This window comes from Lonchura striata, chromosome Z, assembly GCF_050655825.1.
Source record: "Lonchura striata isolate lonStrDom1 chromosome Z, ASM5065582v1, whole genome shotgun sequence".
NCBI lineage: Eukaryota > Metazoa > Chordata > Aves > Passeriformes > Estrildidae > Lonchura > Lonchura striata.
This window is the reverse complement of record NC_140740.1, coordinates 85,342,352-85,367,010: the sequence shown is the minus strand read 5'-3', so window position 1 is coordinate 85,367,010 and position 24,659 is coordinate 85,342,352. Positions and strand designations below refer to the sequence as shown.

Sequence of the window (24,659 nt, the reverse complement as noted above, 5' to 3'; positions counted from 1 at the left end):
CAGCGCAAACCATATTTGACTGGTGTCACTAATGATTCCATATATTGAATGTGTTGTAGCTGTTATCTGATAATGGTGTCAGCATTCTGTTTTCTATTTGACACAGCTGTCTGGGAAAGTCATGAGCATACCCTGAATGAATGGCTATTTTAATTCTTATTTTCATATTTTCTGTTCATCTTTTGTTTCTAATGCTGCCCTCTGCTTGTATTTTCTTCCCTAGAATATACAAAAAAAAAAAAATTCTGGTTTTCCATTCTGCTTTCTTCCTTTTGCCAGATGGAAACAATAGATTAAAAAATATTAGCGCTTTCTTGTCTTGGTGTATTGTCAGCAGACTAAGACTGAAACCTGTGTGGTTATATATTTCTTAAGATGACCTCATGTATTTATCAAGTCTTTACTGAGACTGAGATGAAGTGCTTAATTGGGAGTTGTTTCATACAACACAAGTTATATAATGCACTTGATATAAAAATGTGTACCTAGATTCTAGAGCTCTTGGATTTCATAGAGCCCTCCTGCAGGGATACTGGAACAGTAGATATTGCTATTTCAGAAAAGTAGATGTCTACAATCAATTTTGTTAGAAGATACAAACAGTGTTCTAATACATCATTATTTTTGAGTAGACTCTAGTCTACTCATAGTAGAAATGCTTGCATGACCTTTTGTGCTAAAGTAGGCATAATAAGCAATTCATTAAAATGGAATACAAATATTCTGTGACCAGCAGTTCTTGCTGTTCTCTGTCCTCCATTCAGCTGTAAAAAGAGCTGGACCTGGATTTTACTTCTCTTGAATATCTTAGGAGTAAGCCAGGAAGAGTTCTTCAGGTGGTTTTGGCTATTATACAGGGTTTCATTTTAAATTAAAAAATGATTTTGGCATTAAGGGGCAGGGCGATATCAGGGCTGCCAGCAGTGCCATACAGAATTTTTTAATTCCATGGCTGGGTTTTGTTGATAGTACTTGACTTTGACAGCAATAGTTTGGGTTCCCAAGAAATAACGAATGTCAGCTCAGTACTATAATGACTTCTTGGAGATTCTGTTCTTGGATTTAGTAAGTTAATGAAACCACTGCTTGAGACCCACTTTAATGAATGTCTTAAAGATCTGCCGATCAGCAGGGATAAATAATAAAATGCTGAATTTGAAACTTTTTTCCTTACTAGTCAGCAGGAAGTTTGTGGTGCCAAGCTGCTGAGATGCAGTTCTGATGTGACAGCTGGGCTAGGTTTCCAAATGTTGTTCTGCTTGGGGTGGGGGGGAGGTTTTGTGTGTGTTGATTTTTTTTAGCTAGCTTTAGTTTTACTTACTACTGCTTTTTAATTTGGTGTAGATATTGACAACTGTTGTGGGATGCTTCTGTTTGTCACTGTTGCATTATTCCGTAAAAAAAAGTTTCAGTTGCAGTTTCACAAGTTTCTGGTCCCCTGGGAGATTTCCAGAGGGTTTGATACAGTGTTTAGCTCTAGTATACTCTTTCATTATTTAAGCCTAAAGCATCCAAACTCCCACAGACTTTTCACGAAACTGAGAAGCAGCTTGAACAAAATCACCTACTCAGAAATCTGCATTTCTTACTGTGTGTCATTGATAATCGTGCTGAATCAGGTTTATTCTGCTCCTGTGCTGTTTGTCAAGGTGACTGCACACTAAGGGAGGCTGATCCTGTGTGTACTACACAAAAGCTGCTCTTGTGGTAATTAACACAACTTCTTACGAGACTAATGGAGGTTCTGAGAAAGCAGAAGCAAACAGATGGAGTGGGTGTTGGCATTGCACAGCAGGACTGCTTAGCTCTTCATAAGTGGGTCAGTAATCTAGAGCAGAGGCTAAATAAGTACAGAAGTCCTTTTGACACTAGCCCTCTAAGTAATTTGTAGTTATCTTGCTGAATCCTCCCAGCAAGCCAGTGGGATTCTAATCACATAATCCCTGTGTATTCTGAAACTAAATATTGGCACGTGAGTTCACTTTTTCTAAAATACCTAATGAATTTTGTGGCATTTAAGAACTTGTCTTCATGCTCTCTCGTGCAGATTTGACATGGGCAGAAGATGCAGTCAGTGGAGAAATAGGGTGAGCATCCTTCTTCTTATGGAGCAGTTTTGTCCTTCCTAGCCTGGATTATTTTTTGAATCTCAGAATCCTAGATTAGTTTGGGTTGAAGGGAACCTTAAAGATGATCTAGCTCCAACTCCTCTGCCATGGCCATGTGCAGAAGCATCTTCCACTAGACTTGGTTCCTCAAAATCCAGTCTATAAATGCTTTGTAACTAGTGCTGGGTGAAATCCAAGCACTTAACAAACAAAACCATGCCATGTAGTGAATATTCAGCTGGTATATTGATAGTCTTATCTTTGTTATTTAAAAAGTTGTTTCAGTGGTAACAGAGAATTGGAATCCAGAGTATGAAAACACAACTAGTTTCAGCATCCAAATATTTTTGTGTGATCAGCTGAGTTGTTTTTCTGTCTTAAAAAGAGTACAGATATGCTTATGCCTTTTTTTTGCTTCTTTTAAATGAGACCAAAAAACAGTTGTTTTTGTAAAGCACCTTATACTGTACAACTAATAAAAAGGGTTTGGTTGTGTCGGGTTTGGAATAATGTTGTTGTAGTTCCTTTATTTTCAAAACTGGAAATAAATTTTAAAAAAAAGCTAAGGGAAGGGAAGCACTGAATTTGGACAAATTTTTGTTGACATTAATAGCAGTTGTCATATTACAGTTATTATATATAGTTGGTTTTGATACTGTTTGTGGGGCTGTTGTTAACATTGAATCTCGGCTTTTATTGGCGGCCTTAATTCCTGCAGTGGAGATAAATTTTACTGCTGCTTTATATTAAATTGCATCACAAAAGCAGAGCAACGTTAAACTTTGATGGAAAGCACTCTGACAGATTTTTGACTGAAGTAAGATTTAAGCACCAGCTTTCTGAAATAGCAGCTCAGAGACTTTCTGAGCTGCTGGTACCCATGCAGGTGCTGCAGAGTCTCAGGTGAAACACAGAGGTTGCTTCCAGAGCAGAGCAAGGGCTAATGCTCTTGTCACGCTCTTGCTTTTCAGCCTGCTTTGCCATTGGAGCTTTAGTATTATCTGGTCTTACATGTGCTTTCTGTCCCTCTTGTTTAACATGAGGAGAGCTGCTCTGTGCCATGGTTTTTACAAGCTTCTTTTTGCTTGTTTTTCTGCAGCTTCCCAATTTTGACTTAGAGGGTGAGAGTAAGAATGTAGATGATCTATGTAATTTACAGTCATAGTTAGATTTCTAAAGCACCTGACTTCTGCTTCCAGTATGAGCTGAATTCTGAATTCTCGTACCATTCAGAATCAAACAGAAAACCCTACAATGGGTCCCATGGTTTTGGGAATGTGGATGATTGTGAGGGAGTTTTGGGAATGTGAAGCAGTTACAGATGAAGTGATTTTTTGGAATTACTGATCAACTTTATTAACATTGATGGTGCTTTGTGTTTTTTAGGAGGAAGTAGTAATATTTCAAATATTTTAGAGCCATACTTGTATGACTTTCACTTCATCTGGTAGTGAAGGCTGGTAATTTTTTTAACTGTTCCCATGGAATTGGTTACACCCTGATTGTCTGGGGAAATAAGGTGTTGTTATTTAAGCATTGCATTCAGAATACCTTTCTGGTATTCTTTCTTAGAAAATGTGAAAACACAATAGCATACATTGATTTCATCTGAAGCTGTAGTGGTTTTGGGTTTGGTTGTTGTTTGGTTAGGGCTTTTTTTGTGAAGTAAATATCCATGTGACTTCTGAGCCTGAAAGACTGTTCTTGATGCTGAAGTGAATAATGCTATTGACACAACTTCTTCTTAGGCTTGCTTAAAGTATCCAAGAAATAAATCCAGTATATCTTAATTTTGCTGTGTTCCTGATGTATTCTGCAGTAATTAAAACTGCAGAATCTGATGAAAATGTATCAAACAAGGCCATTTGTCATTATCAAAATCCTTTGAAGAAACTGTGTTTCTCTATTATATTAGTGTTATTCCTTTGATTGCTTGCCCCCAGCCCTTTCCTCGTTCCCTGCAGGGAGTTAGCACTGTGAATAAGACAAGGGGCCTAGGCATGGCTTATGGCACAAGTTAAAGTTGTTTTCTGGAGGTTGGCTCTCTTTATTAGTTACTCTGAGCCTCCAAACATGGAACTTATGGGTGCAGATCACAGTCTCTACACAAGAGTTAACAGCAGCAGTACACTGGGCAAATAAATGCCCTGTTCAAAGATAGGAGACTGACTTGGAACTGCTGTTTGAAAACCAGCAAATCTTTTAAAATTATGATTTTTTGATGCCTTTTTCTTCACATAACTGAGTGAAAAGTAAATTCAGGTGTAAAGAGAACAGTATTTATTGAAGAAAACAAACCTTCTACCAGTTAGCATGTTTTCTTGACTTTCTTGGGGATATTTGTCAGGAAAGTGATCACATAGCTGCATGCAGTAACCTAGTTTTAGGAATGCTTTTGATCACTAATAGAGCAGAGTTGTCAAGCTGATGTGGCTTCTAGAATAGATTGTTTTCAGGTTTTAATATCTTTCCCCAAAATAGGTTACTTCAGAGGAGAGCAGTACAGATACTCCTCCATTCCTTCTCAGGTTAAAGCCATAGGACATGGGTGATTTCAGCAATTAAACTGGGAAGCAGGGAAAGTTTCTTTGGGAACTGTTCTAGGAGAGTTCCCAACATCTGCTAAGCTATGAGTGAGTTAGTGAAGAGGACAGTGGTAGGCACTTGGGTTGGCATAGTAGACCCTAAAATAACATTGCAATCCAGACAGAGATGAATCCTGATTTCCCAGAAACAAAACTTGGCACTTTCTGATAGTTTGTAGCAGAGATGGAATAATTCAATATTCAAGATGGCAATGGACAGTTTTTCTTAATCGTAGTTTAATATATAAAAAATATCCTCAAACCATGTAGTGTTTCTCAGTCTGTGTTCAGTTAGATGTAAATGAAAATACATGAAAACTATAGTTGAACATCTTAAGCTTTCAAAAATATATATAGATATTTAACATAACGCTTTAAAGTTCACTAAAGTACTATTTTTGTTGCTGAGATTACAGGAATAATATGTTCATTAATAGTTTGTTGATAAACTGACTCCCTTTTCTAATGACAGCATTATTGAGGATGAAGTAGAGCCCCATCTGCTTTTCTCTTGTTCAAATTTCAGTAAAAAAAATTCTTTAAAACAAAGCTAAAGAAATCTTTTCTGAAATTGTTAGAAGAAACAGCTGAGATTCTGGGGAGTGTTGGCCAAGATTAGCTTCATAATCTTGTGCTCCTCCTTATGATACCTGGTGCTGTGAATACTCTGGATGTGCTCATTGGAAAGGTGCAACAGGAGAATCAGACTGCCCTTAGTCTGCAGTCCCATAATTATGGTAGAACTTAAATATTATTCTCTGTAAAAGACTAAAGGATGTGGTTATAGACAAAAGGATGCTGCCCTAATTATGTAAAAGGACATGTTTTAACTCTAGGCTGAAAAACACCTTTAGATGCTGCATGGACATACAGTGGGAAATAAAAATTCACATGAAGTTTGACTTCAAGGCTCTATGAAACTTAATGTCTAAACTAGAGTTTAGCAATTAATATAGCAATATTGGTAATGTTAAATACTGTTGTTTCTTCTTTTATTAAGAGAATTCCCACATTATAGTCTAAAAGCAAATTTTGTTAATTTTCTTCTATTTGATTAATGATGTTGCCATATTTTATGTGTGGAGTAGTACGCAGGATTGATATAAGCACAAGGTAATGCTTTTTTTTCCTCTAATAGCTTTGTTTTCCTCTACTGCCACTTACTACTGGAATAGTCTCTCTTCAGGGGTACCTTAGAGCTTCTTCAGATACCTTAAATGGACTGCAAGAATGGGACTTTGGACAGGGGCCTGGAGTGACAGGACACAGGGAATGGCTTCCCACTGCCAGGGGGCTGGATTTGATGTGATACTGAGAAGGATTATTCCCTGTGAAGATGGGCAGCCCTGGCACAGGGTGCCCAGAGCAGCTGTGGCTGCCCCTGGATCCCTGGAAGTGTCCCAGGCCAGGTTGGACTGGGCTTGGAGCAACCTGGAATAGTGGAAGCTGTCTCTGCCCATGGCACAGGGTGGAATGGGATTAACTTTTTACTGAAATTAAGAATAGCAATTGTGTTCAAGTATAATTGAGTGAGGTTTAATTACAAATACCGAAACATAGCTATTAACTTATTTTGCGGCACAGCTGTGGCTGGGGGTGAGGACTGAATCGCTGTAGCTGAGGTTAAGCTTTGGTGTAGGCATAGCTCAGGTTACAGCATCTTATAATGATGTCATCCTGAAAAAGGAAGTCTTAGAGTATTAAACAAAGATACTTAGGGCTGCCAGTTTTAAGCTCGTGCAATTCAGGAAGCCATGTGACTTACCCACATAATTTGTTAGAGTTGGTGTGCCAAGCAGAGAGTATTGGCATGTCATTTGAGCTAGGTCAATGTATAAAAATACAAATGTGAAAGATACTTAGCAAGGAGCAAAATGTGGTATAGTCCAAAGGAGCTTGTCTTTAGAGTCAGATGGAAGAAATGTTGAATTTTAAGGGTTATATTGTATACTAACTGGAATTCTGGATACAGGCTGGGGGAATGTGGATTTTGGCCTTCGATTTCCTTCCTTTTCACAGGTAACCTAAGTTTCTAATCTGCTGTTATTTTTCTCTCTATGAATGGAGATATCTATTTCTAAGGATTGTAGTAATGCCACATTCACTGCTATAAGGTGTATTAATTGTTTAGAGAGTAAGCTTAAAGCATTTTTTGCTGTTGCAGTATCAGTGATGTGAAAGCAAATTTTGGGGGGGTGAAAATGTGAGTGGTTAGGGTTTGTGAAAGTTCTTTTTTTCAAGTTAATGCTGCTCATCATTAGGATTGCCTTAATGGTAAAAAGTAGGAAAAATCTGAATCAAAAATAAGTGTTAAAGCTTGCCTTTGTGGTTTGGGTGTGGGTTTTGTTTTTTGTTGTTTTGGTTTTTTTGGGGGGGGATTTTTTTTAATATGCAGTTAATTGTCAGGTTAACAACTGATGCTGAGGCTTCTTGCATTTACTTTCGCAACTTAACTACACAGCAGGTTCTGGTAGAAAGTGCTGAAGAGTAATACCTGCATCGTGACAGTTCATGCTGCCATTAAGATGTATTAGTAACGCAAAAAAAAAAAAGTTGACTATGCTTTAATGCCAATATTGAGCCCAAAATTATCTCATAAATAGTTGGGTTTTTTTTCCAATAAAGGAATCAGTCTTTACTCAGTCTATGCTAAACTGTTCCCTAGCTTGCTGTGGTAACTCATAACTTTATAACTGGCCAGCTATTCAGTGTGTTGAAGATTCTTCTCCTCATTATGTTCTTCTCTAGAAGTCAGCCATTTTAGTTTTCTTGGTAGCAAAACACCTGAATGCTGTTTTTACTGGTGTGAATGTTTTATGACAACCCACCCAATTTTACATTAAAAGCTTCCCAAATATGTTGCTCAGGCTGTTAGGCTAGGAGGAATTTATAACTAAACAAGATACTGCAGTTCCTTTACTGCTGCAGCTTTGAACACAAATAGCTGGTTAATAGGCTCCCTACTGATTTAATCCCACTTGTAATGTACACCTGCTAATTTAATAAAAGTAATTTCCCATGTCTTGTTTACTACTTGGGGGTTTTTTTCCCACTTACTCAGACTCAGTTGCATTCCTGATTGGTGGAAATCTTTTAAAATTTACTTTGTACAATGCTGTAGTCTCATCATGAACAGCTTTCTTTGGCTTCTGTCATGTTGCATTGTTTGAAGCTGACTGGCAGGATACAAGAGAACAATCAGGAGCTGGAGTAAGTTCACATCTCGCTGCATATGCTTTGAAATTGGCAGAAGAACAATGAGGTTGGGGAAATCCCCTTGAACAAGTGCTGCACAGTAATCTGACTTCAGCATTTATGCAGAAAAGATCCTTCAAACTGTGACTTTGCATTACAAAATGTACAAGCAGGTCTTAGAACTAAAGTTGAAAATTTTCACTTAAAATCTTTGCTCATAATTGTAGGGAAACGGGCCCCCTTTTCAGTGCTTGGTTTGTTCTTTTCTTGAGTACTGGATACAGAGAGCCTGGTGCAAATGAAGCATACACAGGTTCAATGCAGAATTTCAAAGTTACTGTTTAGTTCAGTTACTGAGTTGACTCCCAGAACTTTTCTTTACTTTCCCTTAGTTTGTGGAAGGCTTCAAGTTGAGTTCCTCTGATACTTGAAATAATCTCAACTCATGCTGTAGTTTTGAAGGTTTGAACACGAAGAAAGGCTTACACCAACTGATATGGAATCTTGCAGCTTTGTGACACAGAAAGTTGTGTTTTGAAATGGTTTTTGACTCAGGTGTTTGGCTGAAAAAGCCTTGTCTCTAATGGACTGCTCAAATGTTCCTCTCATGGTCTCCAACTGCATTTTTCAGGAGTGGCTTCTGAACCTTGCAGTGTTTGCATGACCTGCAGCAGCACAGCCTCCAGTCACCCAAGTTCATTGATAATTCTTTACTCTTTTTATGTCATAAATATCCATTTCTGCTACAGTGGGGAGAACTTGAATATAAACTGAACAGCCATACCAGGGAAGGGAATTCACATGTGTCCATGAACATGAATTCCACAAAACCACTAACAAAAATGCTTTTTTAGTTCTTTTGCATTCTAATTTTGAATGTTCTGTTTGTCCCATGTACCTGTCTTGCAGATTGATGCCTTGTCTAAATACATTTAGTGCCCAAAACTTGCTGTCCACTGTATGTCTCAATTAGATGAATATAGGAGGGAAACAGAAGAGCTCTACCTAGATCAAGCTGCATTAATGGCAGTCATTTAAAAAAATTCTGTAATTCTGTTTGCTGATGCGAAGACATTTTTACTGGAGTTGAGTGCTGATGTATTTGTTAATCCTCTGGGAACCCCTCAATGTTTTGGCCAACAACCACAGACATTCCAAGAAGGATCTAAGCAGCTTTCCTTCCAGCAAAATCCATGTATTTGTTAACTTAAATGTTGGTTTTCCTTAAGCCTTTGAAACTCATCTTTTTGGTTGCCATAGGACAGAGAGGGAGAGCAGGGCAACTGCACCCTCAGCAAAGGACAGGTGGTGGTAGATCAGGCAGGGCTGACTTCTGGTGGGTGGAGTGAGGAAAAGAAACTGTTGGATGTCCTGGGAAAGTGCTTTACCTGTTAAGCAATTGGATGTGAGGCAAGAGGACTTGTGGGCACAGTCTTGAGATGCATGTTGTGGGTGTGGATCATGAGCAAGATGTCGAAGACTTCAGGACTTGGCCAAGGTCTTAGCACATCCTTTCTGCCTAAGCTCTAGTCAGCAAAGCTCAGGAAGTAACTGTGGTTCTTATTCTAGAGGTGTCTCCTGCATATTTCAATTTTCTGATGACAGTATATGCTGTAGGGTCCCATATTCTCTTCTAGGCCAGAGGAGACTAGAGGCTTCTAGCTAGGCACCTTGACTATTCCCTTCTTGATTTTTGTCTTACAAAAAGCATATAAAGTAATATAATATCTAAACAAACATGGAATGTGCATTTTAAAAATAAGATACTGCTTTATTCTATTTGAACAATGCAACTCTAAAAGGCTTTTTATGGCTTCCTTGCTAGTTGTGAGTTTTCTTTATTTTCATCATGAAATATGGGCATTGTCAGTGTTGGTGAGGGTATTGTCAGACATAATTTTGTATTTTTTTTTTTTGCCAAAAAGTGATGTCACAAGTACCATTCATTTCTCAGCCTGAGTATGTTGCTTGGAGAAGCTTTCTCTAAGGCTCAAACTTTAACTTCATGTGAAATTCCTTGTAGGAAACACTTATAATTCAGCTATGTAATAATTGGTATTTCTTTATGTTTTCAAAAAGACAGTCTGCTGTTTTGGATATGGATCAAGGTCAGTGTATTCTCTGCTTCACCAGTTTTCTTCCAGGTGTGCATGGCTTGGGCTGCAGCAGGGATTGTAGTGGCCTCCCTGCATTGAGCATTTAATAGCATTTAACCTCTGCTTTTCTTCTTGAGTTTCTTGAGTTGGGTGTGTAATTCATAAGGGCTGTCCAGAGGAAAGTTCAGTTTGAAATGAGATATTTAAAGGTCCTGTAACTGTTGTTCCAAGAGTAATCTTTTTGCCAAGGTAACATACTTTTTGAGCACTGTGGACAATTAACTTGAAGGGCTAATCTCCCCACTACCCCAAATACACAGTAGATCAGGAAGGTTGATCAAAACATCTCATGTTTTTTCAGCTGTATATCAGTTGCAAAACAGCCCACGCAGATGGTAGCACCAGCCACTCACCCACTTGGAGGATGGTGGACTCCTTGAGAAAAATTACTTGACTTGGCCCTTGCTTGGTAGTTGTACCTGCTAGCTTGTGGGGAAAGCTTTCACAGCACTTACTGTGACTTAACACTGGTTAGAGAATTTGAGATAAGGGTAATTTTTTTAATGTCTGTTGGAAGTATGATCTTCTGTGCAATTTGGCTGCTATTAACAAACCAATTTGTTTGGATATATCAGCCGATATTGTGATGGATAGGTCTTCATATACAGGTACTTTGTCCTTGGATATTTCTGATTTTCAGGTCTGTAAAGAATGATGCAGCATTAACCTGTGAAAATGCACTGCGTGTCATCTTAACCCACTGTCTGATGTTATCATAGAGTAGTTTAGGTTTCTAAAGATGTGAAACTGAAGCAGTTAGAAAACCTTTACTGGTTACATATAGTGTAACAATAGTGTAACAAAGGAAAGCAGTGTAAGAATTCCAAGTTCCCAATTCAAGAATGCCATTTTAAAGCATAGACATCCACATCCACATCCTCAGTGAGTTCACATGGCAATAGGTTTTTCTTTATTGTTGGTTTTGTTGTGTGGGATTTTTTTTTTTGGGGGGGGGGGGGTTGGTTGTTTCTTTTTATTTTTGGGGGTTTTTTTGGGGGTTTTTTTTGAGTGGTTTTTTTTGTTTGGTTGGTTGGTTTTTTTAATTTGTTTTGGTTTGTTTTTTTTTTTGTTGGGTTCCTTCCATCCCTTGGTTAGTCTTTAGAGAGCTGCCATTGTGGATGCACTTGTACACTTGTCATCTTCGCTAGATACAGGGCATCTAGGAGTGATTGGTCTTGGCTGTTTTGAAACGTGACTAGGACAGTTTTTCCATGCTTAGGTTCTTCTCATCTCCAGTTAGACTTCCTCATTGTTTGTAAGATGCAGAGCTGCTGAAAGCTGTGGTGTTTGGTTGGGAACAGGGAATGAACTGCAGGGCAAGTTTCCCAGCAAAGCTGTTAGCTCATGATTTCCGTGGGCTGCTTTTGGAAGCTCCACACCTTTGGTCTTTGAGCGTAAGACTCGTGGCCAGCTCCCTACTGAGTCTTGAAGGAGGCTGAGCCTCACTGCATGCCTTTTATTTCTCAGTCCTGACACCACCTCTGTGTTGCTTGACCTTCTCATTTAGAAGTTTTAGGCTCTACTCCCCACCTGCCTTTGAGCAGAGAGTAGAAACTCATTGATCAGATCTGTGTCTGAACAGACCATATGGACAATGAGAAAAGAAAGGAATATTTTCCTTCAGCTTGGTTTCCATAGTATCCTAGGAAAATTGCTCTTGAACTTTGAGGTGCTATCCTTCCAGGATCTCCTAGCATTGAGAGAAAAATAAAGGTGGCACTGATTATTGTTGACTGTTTTTTTCTGTCTGACAGCACTGGGGTAGCATGTCAGGATTTGGAAGAAGGGAGGATAATAAAGTGCTTTGAAGAGCCTTATATCTGTATTTTTGCCTGTGTAGGCAGTTTGTTGCACATGTGACCAGGAAGAAGTGTTCCTTTAGCAAAGGCAACAGAAGCATATACTGTTAATCAAGATCACTTGTTGGCCTGGCACTCAGCATTACTAGAGAAAACTAGCTACGGGCCCTGGAACCAGCCCTGGGCAGCTCAAATGCTGGGCTTAACAGTATCTTTTGTACATCACGTTCCACTTTCATGTCCCCTGTGGACATCCTTGAAGTTTTAATCTGAAGTAAATGGGAGTTATTCAATGACTTTTTTTCTTTTCCCACAGTGTCAGAGAGGTTAATTGCATCCTGTGCCTCCTGCTTTTCTGGCTATTTTGATGTGTTAATTTTTTTAGCATACATCTATTTATAAGGAAGGTTATTAAGTCATTTTCCTTGGTTCAGATGCTGCATTTTGTATTTGATGTAATGGTTTTGAATATACTTTATAAAGTTCTATGTAAACTTTATTCGTAAAAGCATTCTGAAAGATGAGAGGTTGTGTAATGGTTCCTGATTTATATTCACTAAATATGCACATACATAAATACATCTTTCTTGGCTACATGTAGTGTGTCTTGAACGTGCCTGTGGGGTAGGGGGAGGGAGGGAGATAAGGTAGTGGCTCAGTTTTCAGCAAGTAATCTGTGTCTTCTGCTTGAAGCATAAAAGTCTGCTTTTGGATTCTGGGGAAGGGGGAAAAGCAATAAAAAAAAAAATTAGTAACTATATTAAGGCCAGTTGCTTAAATAAGTAAATCTAAGGGGTTAGAGACACTTGAGAAAGCACTCCTAGTTGTAGATGATCAGTGCCCAGCACACACTTTTACTATTGTTTTACTGAGTTTGTGCTAAGAGAGAAATCTGTGCTTTTGGTGCTGCAAGAAGATTCAGTCCAGGGCATTGTAAGACATTACTTGGTATCCTTTTCCTAGGCTTGCCAGGCTCTGTTTCTCCTTTGAAGAATGGAAGATTCTGGTGGAAAACTACCTATAACTACCTAAACTATCCACCTATAGTTATGTGTAAATACATGTAGATAATAATTTACTCTGGTTGCTAGTACAGCCCTTTAACAGAACTTTTCTAGGGGTCTGCTTTTCTACCCCAGCTTCTCTCACAGAATCATCTCCATAGAAGAACTTTTGTCCAGCTCCTCTAAAGGCCAAGCACTACCACGAAGTGGTATAGATAATTTTCAAAAGGAATTCATACCTGTGAATTTTATTTGTCATTTGTTAACTTACTTGGTTATCCCTCTAGCAGATAATTGGAAGAGAAATCATTATTTCATACTGAATTATTGAATCTTTGCATTTTCTGTTGCAAAATAATGAGATCAGGACCTCTATAACTTGATGTCATTGACAAGCAGGAATGAGCTGCTGTAGCTTTGAGTCATTCCATTTGATGAATATGTGTGCCTGGTTCTGTGCATGTAAGGGAGCAGATGACATTATGTCACTGTAATATGGAATGCTGGAGATGCAAGCAAAAACATTGATCAGTTCTGCAGGCATGCAAAATAATTTGAAGGAGGAGTATGGTAGATACGTCATGAAAGGAACTCAGCATTCGTGTCCTTATTGCAGATTGTTTTAGTGTTTCCTAAGTCAGCATAGTGCAAGTAACCTTTCCCCTGTCACCCCCAGCATGGGGAAAAGAAACGTAAGCAACATGCATTTCAGTAGTTGAGGCATTTAGGTCAACCAGACTGCATTTTAGAGTGTGTTTGTTCAGGCACTTGGCAATGCAGCTAGCTAAGGTGCTACTTGGAGAGACAGGTAATACAGTTAGCATTGCTCCTCTCTGGTTTGTAGGCATTTCAGGCTGTAATAGGGAAAAGTGCTAATTGTCAGTATACAGAAAGGACTATCAAATCAGAATGTAAAAGCAGCTACACATATTTTCATTTGAAACAGAGAATTAAGGAAACCATGATCAGGCAGGTTTGGTAGGAGCTGTCTGTGCTTGAGTACAATACTCAAGTGCCTATGTATGTATGTAAGCTAGTGAATGTTTTTAATTGCTGATTTAGTTTAATTTCTATTACACCTAAGCATTTCAGTCTTTCCTTTTACTGGAGACTTTGAGACCATTTCTCAGCTAACTGCAAAGGTTTGGTATATCTTCTTAGCTGTTCTTGAATCTCGATTGTGTCAGGAAGAATGTAACTGGTATGAGAGGAAGGATTCTGTTCTTCCATACATCAATTCACTGGTCCATTTCTCAAAGGTAGAATCAGTGACGTGTAATGGGTACTGTACCCTCAGGAATGCAGCTTCAGTGTAGCCACAAGAGTGATAAATTGGAGGCCAAGTCAGTATTGTGGTTCTCCTGCTTTGGTTTCCTGTTCACTACATTGCTCTGAAGTCTTGGATCTAAGACATTACATAGCAAGATTGATTTATTTCTTTAAAAACAAAGGCCCAGATCTTGTATACGAAGTACAAATCTGGAGTTTGCAGACTTCAACCTGTTTTGTTAGGTAAATTTTACAGAAGCAGCCATGAGCAATGCTAGAGCACTGGCATTGCCCATTTGTTGTGAGAAAATGGGATTCCATAAGTCTGATGGCCATTTCTTACTGCTCTAACTCTAATTTGGATAGCTTGGTGTAGCTCTTGAAGCAAATTTTCTGCCTCTTTTTTGCCTACTTGGCAAAATAAGAGTCAAAGTTGTAAGCCTAGTAAATGTTAGGCAGGTATAAAGGTGCCTGTGTGCTTGTACAAGTAACTTCTCTAATTCAAGTGAAAAATCTGATCATTTTTGTTGTTGTAATTTTTCTTGTTTAGTCTTTGTGTGAAAACAGTGAAAGCCAACATCAGGCTCACTTCTGTAAAAAAGACTTTGCATGAGAATTCTAGAATTGGAAAATTGATTCTCATCTCCCATTTTAAAAGGGATAAATGTAGTACTGTCAGAGATTGCTGAAATTATTTTTCATTTCAGCCACAGCTCCAGCACTACAAATGCCTCAGAAAATGTCCGGGCAGACAAATTAGATTCAGTGGGAGAAAGACTCATGATTATAAGATGCAGGAGAAAGGCAAATGGAGAAGATTGCCTTGAAGATGAACTCGGCAGACTTGTTAGTGGCTGCAGATTCTGAAAGATGTGAAAGATTCAGGAAGGATATTAGGGGCTCAGTGTAATACTTCACAAATAAGCAAATTAAATGTCCAAGACTATTTCTTAATGTTTTCTGTATAATGTGGGCTTTGACTAGCACAGTGCTATTTGCATTTCAGGTTTTATTTGTCATATTTCTAGTGCTACCACTTCAGGTAAAGAGGAGGCTGCCAGCTGAACTCAGTGCCTTTCAGCTCCTTTAGAGCTGTTCCACCTTGCAAGACTTTGAAGAAAAAATGTGTAACTACAGTTATATATGAATTCTGACACTATTTTACCACTTCTCTATAGAGTTTTTGGTACTTAATATGTAAATATCTTTGAAGTGGTTCTGCCTGCTTTAATCTGATGTTGTACTTGTTGCAAGTGCTTAATTTAGTACAAAAAGTACCTTGAGCACACAGAGTTGCTAACACTGTAAATAGTGGTATGGTAGTTATTTGTTCATTCTGTTTCTCAGTAATAATTGGTAATAACTTCATAGTAGCAAAAACCTGTAATATACCTAGGTCAGCCCAACCGTGTGATAGTTTTGGTGTGCACCAAAACTATCACATGCAAGATATGATTAAAACTCTGCTGGTTTCATGTTTTTTGGTTACAGCCTCAAGTAAACAATATCTCTGTAAAAATGAATATTGTTGACAAGATCTATCACCTTTATCCCTTTTTGTGTCTCCTACTTTGTAAGTGCTCTTGGAGAAGGTGCAGGGATGTCCTGGAGGATGTGCAGTGCTATATGTAGACCTGAGCTTGTTGATGCTGTGGCCATGAATATCTGATCAATACTTGCACATACTTGCTTGGATCTGCAGATCAGTACATCTGGCTTTTAACTGCATTGAGAAACTGATCCTAATTAAGCAGCCTATGCTGAGTACCAGTAGGCTTTAATAGCTGGCATCTGGACATGAGTGAGGGGATTGTGGATTGATCTGTGTATATACATCTCCAGCTGCTGATGTTTCTAGCTACAGTTACTACTGCCACAAGCCAAGATGCAAATGTCTTTCTATATTCACTGAGGTGAGGCTGTGCTGTCAAAGGTCATCTTATCCTGTTTGGTGTTCTCCTGCAGTCCTTTACCACCTAAACATATCAAATATAAGAACTTGGTTTTGGGCAGTGTATTCTAGCTGATATGAGGTCCACGTGTATTTTTGGACTCATGAAGATCAGTATAGTGCATTTCTTTAAACTATTTCATTCATGTAGGTTTTGTTGTTATTGATTTTTGATAGGGACATTGTTTCTCTGGTTGAAGTACACTACAATAAAACTTTTTTTTGCTTACTCATGAGTGTAGCACAAACTGTTTTCTATGTTAATTTGTAGTGGGCAGATCAATAATTTATTTGTATTTCTACCAGGATTTGATAGTCCAATTTTTGTAGTAGACTTAGAGTTATCTGTTATTCCACTAAGGTAGTGAAAAAATGACTGAGGAACATCATCTGTGCCATATAGATAAGGCAATACAAATACTTGCAGATTGTCTTCAATAATTGGAGTTGTCTTGTGTCCACATTTTTCTTCTGTGCCTATCAGTGTTTTCTGTCTTACTTAAGAAAGACAGACAATTTTTGGCATTTTGTGTGAAAATTGTGAAGCCTTGCTAGAGCTCATTGCTGTGTAGGTAATTTCTTGCCCCGAGTATAGGTTTCTAGGAGCTCAGATTTTCCTGTTAAAGGAAATGATGACATGGAAGAAGTGAAGGCATACTGTGTACTGTTGTGTGCTGATAGCCACATTAAAGATTCTTCTTGCCAGAATTGCACACTATCATATGAGATATGATGCTCCTTATAAGCAGATAAAAAGTCAAGTTGAAATGCCAGCTCTTGCAACCCTTTCCATTCAAGGAAGGATTCTGACAGAAGTAGCTTTGTTTCCACCATGTATAAACTTGCCTGATCCTTTCTTTACCAGATAAGTCCTCTGGTCAGTTCTGAAGAGCCCCAAACCCCAGTTGTCCCAGGTTTAGTGTGTAGCAGTTTAGCCACATACCTGCTAGATTTGGTTTCCCTAAAAGTACCTGGGTCTCAAAGAGCAGTTCTTATTCTTTGCAAATATTATTTGAAAACTATTTTCTCTACGAAATAGTTTTCTCTTGTTAGACCTCCACATCACCTGGGAAGCTGAGCCGAATTGGTGCTTTGTATCCCTGGAGTCTGTTATCATAAATTCACTTACTTGTGGGAACTGCAAAAGTGGCAATCTTCTATTCAAGCATGGAGTGCTAAAGGCCACAAAACATGGTGATTTGCTATTGGGAGCTACTGTTGAAAAGTGTTGAAAAGATAAAAAACTAGCTTTTGTATTGTTGACTTGTTTCTGTCAACAAATTGGTTTGAGAGCAGCAGTGAAAATGCTCTTTGGAATGAAAGTGTCCAGGAGAGAGGAAGTACATTAGCTTTGAACTTGTGTTTTAGGGTATATTTAAACACTGTCTGCACAGGAAAGATTTAGGTACAGTGACACAGGAGCCAAATTATATTTTGAAAATGATGCTTACCAGTGATACAGTGTACAGCGAGTTCAAAACCAAACCCCCTTGTTTGGTAAAATACAAAGCCTGAAGTGTGCTTCCTGGCTTCAGCTTGAGCGCTTACTGAAGGTGAAATGGTGATATGTCTGGCTGCCTCCCTCCTAATAAATTAAACGCGCCTGGGAACATTCCCAGGCTCTGTCCAACTGGCTCAGGACTGCCTTGTCCATTCTCTTCAACCCTTAGCTAGCAGAGCAGGGGAGCTGCATCTGAATTGTGCAGTGTGACTGGGTCCCGATGTTGTGTGGCTCACAAACCTGGGAATTGTGTGGGAGAACAATAATTGGCACAGCCTGGTGCTGGGGGATGTCCTAGCTGTTTTCTGGCATACATGATCGTGTTCCAGGACCTGGGAATATTTCCAGATGTGGCTTGATTTATGAGTACAGACGTTAGTACTTGATTCTCCTGAAACCTTTATGGACTAAGGCATGGAAAGGACTCTTTGCATCACACAAGGTTTTGGATGCTTCAGAAAGGTAGATTTAGGAGTAAGTGATTCCTGTTTATTTTGTGGCAGTAATTCTGCACTATTAAAAATCTGTACCTCCTGCCTTATTTTCAGATGGTTTTACTGGTGGCTAAAACGTCTTTTAGAATTCAGTCATCTTTCCAGCACCACCTTTCAGGGATGAGTAGACGTGCCTGCCCTCTGTCAGGACATGGCTTATGTATGAATGAACATACTGTAGCCTTTAATGGAAGTACTGTGTATGAAATACAGTTTTTAGGGTTGTGAGGAATTTAGTTTTGATCTGGTGTGCGTGTGTGTGAATTTTAAGTCTTGGTTTAGTGCCTGGGTGAAGTGGTGAGGGGATGGTCTTGTACCTTGTAGGCAATGGATCTTTTATGTCAGCAGGAAGTAGAGAAGCCTCTTTATTTCTTTAGCTGTTTCTTTCAGCAAACAGTAAAGCTTTGTTGAGCTGACTTCATTGATCATATGGAATGATTTCCTGCAGGCTCTTTCTTCTTTGTTTGATTGTGCATTATTGGAGTTTAATTATAGTCCTGGTGTCGATGAAACAGTAAACACTAATACTAATTCCATCTCTAAGCAGATATCCATCCCAGAGGATAGCATGTCATGTAAACCAGTGACTTTGGAGCAGTTTTGCTGCTCTGACTGATCACTTTTCTTTGCCTCTTGGCCTGTCCTCCCCTCATGGTGCTTTGAGCTTCATTCCGGCGATGCACCCCACAATTTTGGGAACGTGTAATCTGTGTGACAGCTCCACAGTTTTGGAGCACTGCTTTGTATGAAGGATCCAGTGCTCAAAGGTAGTGAGCTGTCAGAGCTCACTGTGTCAATTAATATGCAGCAGGCTTTGTGCCTGCTGATTGTTCTTCTAATTGCATGTAAAGATGATCTGTCTTAGCAGCAGCAGTGGTGTATATTTAAGGACACAGTACAGTGCAGGGATGCTCCCTGGTGTCCATGTGTCTTCAGGGCAACTACTTCAATCCTTGCAAAGCTTCTGGCGGCCCCCAGTTCTGACTGCATCTTAGGAATGTGGAAGAGAGGCTGCAAGTCCTCCTGATGCAGCCATGGGCAGGATCCCTCCTTGTCCACTTGGTCGGGAGAGCTGTGATGCTGCTTTATTCCGACCTGGATGCAACTTGTTCAGGATGGTTGGCTTTTCTGAAGAGCTGGATCTGTGCCAGAGAATGACCCTTCATCTCTGGCTCTCTGTTGCTCTCTACTAGTCAAACTCATCTAGGACAAGATTTTACTTGTACTTATAATCAGTAATATACCAGAAAGCCTTATTTTATTTAATGTATTTATTAGTGATAAAAGCAGGCTGTTGCCACCTACAGTTACACTCTCCTTCTTTGTACTGCTCATATGAACTACAGTGAAGAGACATGACCTGACTGAGAAGTAATTCAAAACATGTATTTTCAGCCATGTTTGTTCTCTGGTCAGATAGCCAGTTTATTGGTTTGGGTGGCTTCTCACCGGCATGCACATTTCAGCCTCACTGGGATGGTATCAGAAATGAGATATTTATGGTAGAGGCAAGAAGGAAGCAAGGCTCATTATTGCCTTCACCAGTTGCCAACACTTAAGGTTTTATTAAAAGTTGCTGTGGAACGGAGGTGGTTGTCAGCCCTGAAAGTGGTCTCAAGTCCAGTGACGTGCTGTCTGCTCTTTTGTTTTGTAACACTAATGAATTTTCCCTGTGTAATGAGAATAAATAAAAGCACCATCCTCACATTTCTTTTCTTAAGCATTCAGTCCAAACTTGAGTGTATTGGCTAAACTTGATAATTTAAATTTCAGTTACAACGCTTACATTTAAAAGTTTGGTGATTTTGGATTCTTCCTGTTGCAACTTTTTGGAGGCTGTTAATTTTAAAGGTAATACAGCAGCCAGCCAGGCTTCAGGCTGCATAATTAGGAAGCAGAGATTCAAGTTGCTTGTGAAACAAATTCTATTAATTTCTGAAGTGAGAGGTTTAGTTGTATGTTACTTATATAAAATAAACTATCTGTTTTCAGTGGTCACTGAGCAAGTATGTTATAGAGCTGATCTTTGTTTATGCTCCTGAAAGTCTGGTGCCTGTTTACAATCGTATGCTGTTTTCTTGCTTTATTTAAATTTGCCTCTGCTTTAGTTTGTGTCTATGACTGAATGTTCCTTTATCTTTCCCATTGTGATCTGCTCCTTGAACCAGTTTGGTCAAGGCTGAGTTGTCTCTCCTTTTCTCCTACTTGATTTAGCAATGAAAGTTGTTATGTGATAGTTGAATCTTAAGGTACTACAGTGTAAAACATTCTGTTTCGCATACTGTGTGAAAGAATATTTAGCTGTTTAATCAAAGATTACAGAAAACAGCTAAATATCAGCTATAATGTGTTTTTCTTCAGAGTTTGAATTTCTGTTTTTCAGAATAGCAAGAAATTACTGTGTGCGTGGAAATTGAGTTTAATGCTGAAGTGGTGATACTTGAACTTTAGATTGTGAATTTCAGTTTTGGATGCACATGGCCTTTGTTGGAAGTCTTGGGGCAGTTTATGTTTAGAAACAAACAAAAACAAAAAAAAAAATCCCAACCCAGAAACTACCTTTTAAAATTGAATTTTGTAAAGAACTAGGCTGAGGAAGTTTTGCCTGTTTTAAGGAACATTGCAACTGTATTAATTACTTAAAAAACAAGAACTTGTTCACCTTTAAAAACATTTATCATTTACCTTGAATCACTTGTTCCATTTTGATAGCCTCCTTCATATAGAAAATATAGCATGAGATGTCAGTCTATGCCAGTGCTCTAACAGTGCTCTATCTTCTATGTGAAAGGAAGTATTCTGTACATTTTTCCATGTTTGACATCATGGTGTTTTGAATAACCATGTTCCATATTCATATCAATTTTTTGTTTTTGTTTTCAATTTATGCACAGCACTTGCTCTGAAATTTGGGGACTGAGTACACCAAACACGATAGATCAGTGGGATACAGCAGGCCTTTACAGCTTCTCTGAACAAACCAGGTGAATATTCTGCCCTCTCTCGCATCATAAAAATCTTGTGGGAGGGATTGGCTTTGGAGGGTCTGTAATGGGATGCTTTAGCTGTAAAATAGACTAAAATGATTCCTAGGCCTCTCATGATATAGCATTTTGAAGTATTTCTTTGCCAATGTAGATACCAGTGTGTTCACAGCTGATGTTTTGACCAATGAAATTCTTAATTCTACTGTTACTCCTTTCTCATGCCAGTGCTATTGAAAGAATGGGAAGACTTGTTAAATGCAAGCTCTAATGTGATTTGGTATTTTTATTAACAAAATTGGAAAACTTAATTCTATAGACCTAATCTTACAAAGTGTTTAAACTGCTTTGTATGCCACAAGCTTTGAATTAAATCTTGCTAATTGGCTCAGATACAAGCTACTAAAGAATTGTTTGTAAATTCTTCAGTACTTAATGGTGGGCAAATTCTAAATAGGGTCTTTATTTTTTCATGTCACATTACTTGATTTGTGTATTGAGGTTTGTCTCCCATCCCATAACAATCATAAACATCTGCATTTGTGTAAGCATATGCAGTCTGTCTTAAAACTAGCAAAACATTTTCAGCTGGTAGCAAGGCAGATGAAGAAGATAAACTGTACAGCCCTTACAAGATGTGCATTCATGTGTTTTGCATTGCAGTTATACTGCCATGTGGATCACTTGGGCAGCTGACTGCTTATAGGCTTATTTGCAGTCCTGTGGGAGTTCTTATGCTTAAAACCATAAAGCATCCGTGCCACAGCAAAGCCTTGAGGTACCTTTAGAAGTGGAAGGGACCATTAAGTGTGTGATTTTATTTTTAACTGTCTTCTGCATTTAAAAAAAAAGTATATGAAGCAATCATTCTAAATACTTGGTTGGATGTAAGGGGCTTTTAATGAACTCTAAATTCACTGGCAATAATTTGAGCAGCTCAAAAATGAGTTTGACATTGCTTGATACAATCATTTTCAATGCATTTGAAGCCTTTTAATTAGAGTATAGATGTCACTAGCAGAGTCAATGCACTGAATTCTGAGAATGAGCTACCCATGTGTGTATTCTGTTGCTGGAGTGATCGAGGCAGCACTCAGTCTGTAAACTCTTCTCCACATCTTTCCCCTGCAGATCTCTTGATGGCCGTCTGCAGGTGTCTCACCGCAAGGGATTGCCTCATGTCATTTACTGCCGCCTGTGGCGCTGGCCAGACCTTCACAGCCACCATGAACTTAAGGCAATTGAAAACTGTGAATATGCTTTTAATCTTAAAAAGGATGAAGTATGTGTAAACCCTTACCACTACCAGAGAGTGGAGACACCAGGTAGGAGAACTTCTTCTGACTTCCTGTGGTAGAATCCATTTGTGTTTGTTCAGCATAATGTTTCAAATGAAAAACAAGGGAAGGGTGGTGTCCTCTCTTGGTAGAAGTACAATATTCTTTTTGAGATCATATCCCTGAAAGTTTTTAATAGTAAAGTTACTGAAAAATCTTTACAAATGTGTTTATAAACACCTCCAGGACTGCTAGCAATTTCCAGCTGGCCAGGTGCAATTCAGACTGGATAGGACAAAAAAGTTGATTTACCTTTGCTAATGTGGAATAGTCTTATTTAAGGCACCTCAGGAATCCCATTTCTTCCAATAACTAGCTGTGCAAATGTATTATTAGCAGTGCTGAGTTTCAGAAGATTTCAAAATGTCTGAAGAAACTCGTAGATGTTTTTAGATTGATTGTTTTCCTTTTAGCTCATAAAATTGTGTATTTTCATTACCAGTGATTTTTGAATTTTGCCTTTCCAGTCTTGCCTCCCGTGCTTGTGCCGCGGCACACTGAGATTCTAACGGAGCTGCCGCCTCTGGATGACTATACCCATTCCATTCCTGAGAACACTAACTTTCCAGCTGGGATTGAACCACAGAGCAATTACATACCAGGTATTTTCTTAACTCCCGCTGTAGACAGCATGTTCTGACATTGTGCCACTGGAACAAAGATGGTCATTTAATCCTTGTAAGTGATCAAATTATTTAAAATAAGCAACACTAAATTAGCTTTAGTTGATTTAGTGTATTAATTCCAGTGGAAATACCTAAACACTGTTATTTGCAGAACATGATCCTGCATGAAACCATATTGCTGTCATTTCACAATACCTGACTTGGTTTCAGTAGCTTGTTTGAGATTCAGAATGCTAATAAGTCCAAAGTAGATCTTCACCTTCTGCTTTATGCTTCTTTTACAAACATGCAGGGGTTGCCAAATGTTGTGCATTTGAGATTGAGTAATAAAGTGATGCTCAATCTCATCCCGTGTGATATGTGGGGAAAACTTTCAAGTTGCAAAGTGATGACTTTACAAGTGTCTTGATCTGTAGTTCACTTCACAATATTGAACTGTTAAAGAATTTCTCCTCCCTCTGTTTTCTCCTTTTTCCACCCCAAAACAAACAACAGTGCTAATCTGCCACACTGAAACCCTGTTATCCTCATTGAAACATAAAATCAATGACCCTTTTCTTCCTGCCCCAACTTCCTGTTTCCTATCTCTTCAGGAAGTCGCTTGGAGTGTAAAACCAAGTAAAGCTGAAGTTTGCTCATAAATGTTTAATTTGTTCATGTTATGAATAAGCTGAAAATTCACATCTGGAATCTCTGAAAGAATGAGATAACTGCCCAGAACTCAAATATGGGCAATGTACAAGTTGTTCATACAGGTCTTAAGCAGAATGTTGCTTGTGTTTCCTTTAAATCTATCCAAGACATTAAACAATCAATTTCACCTTTCTGTTTAATTTTGGCCACATCTGTTTCTACCCTTATAGAACAATTCAAGGTGCTAGAAACTGGTGTACTTGCAGATAGTTTTTTAACTCAAACTGAGGGCTTCTGGTAAGATCTGCAAACAGCTTACTGGAAAGCCACTTGCTGCAAATCCAGTGCTATGGAAATAAGTTAAACTAGTTATTTGCAGGAAGTTTGCTCAAGGTGATTGTAGGAACTCACATGATCCTCAAATGTTTATGCAGGTAACCACACCTCCTTGTCTTTGTCAGTGACACCCTCCTCCTGTGCTCATATCGTGGTTTCTTACTTTGTTTCCTTGCTGACTTAATCTAGAATGCTTGGCTGGGTTCTGATAAGCCTTGTGTGCTTTTACAGCCTTCTTCAGGGAACCGTTTTCTTCAGCAGTAGGGCAGGCTGGTAGCTTTGTACCCCAGACCTGTCTCAGTACTTGATCTGTAAGATAGCTTGGTGGTAATGAAGGTGCAGGGTGGCCTTTGGGAGCTGCATGTTCCAGTTCGGGTTGTTCTGGATGGGCTGAGCTGCATCATCCACACTTCTGGCAGCACTCAAGCTCTACTAGAAACTTTTGGTGCCCCACCTGAGTCTTCATTTCCAGCTGTGTGGTGCTCAACCTCTGACCTTAAACTGTTAATAGTACTAGGTAGACTAAATCTTCTCTGTTTGGGCAGAGACTAGACATGGAAAATAATCTATGCCAAAGAGCCTAGATTAGCAACTGGAAACAGGAGTCATGGGTTGAATTGGAAATGTGTATTGACCTTTTGCCACAGCTATGGGCTTAAGCAATAGCTAATGATTAGGAGA

At 38.9% G+C, this 24,659-nt stretch overlaps 1 protein-coding gene across 2 annotated transcripts in view; it reads left to right on the top strand.

The window, feature by feature from the left end:
- The window catches only part of SMAD2 (SMAD family member 2), a 48,973-nt gene that overhangs the window by 11,454 nt on the left and 12,860 nt on the right, over positions 1–24,659 (top strand). The window contains exons 3-5 of one of the 2 annotated variants that reach the window (XM_021535532.3): positions 20,957–21,046; positions 22,178–22,371; positions 22,851–22,985. In XM_021535532.3, the coding sequence (XP_021391207.1) occupies positions 20,957–21,046; positions 22,178–22,371; positions 22,851–22,985 (419 nt within the window). The remainder of the gene's footprint in view (positions 1–20,956; positions 21,047–22,177; positions 22,372–22,850; positions 22,986–24,659) is intronic. The other variant, XM_021535533.3, reaches the window with a different exon arrangement.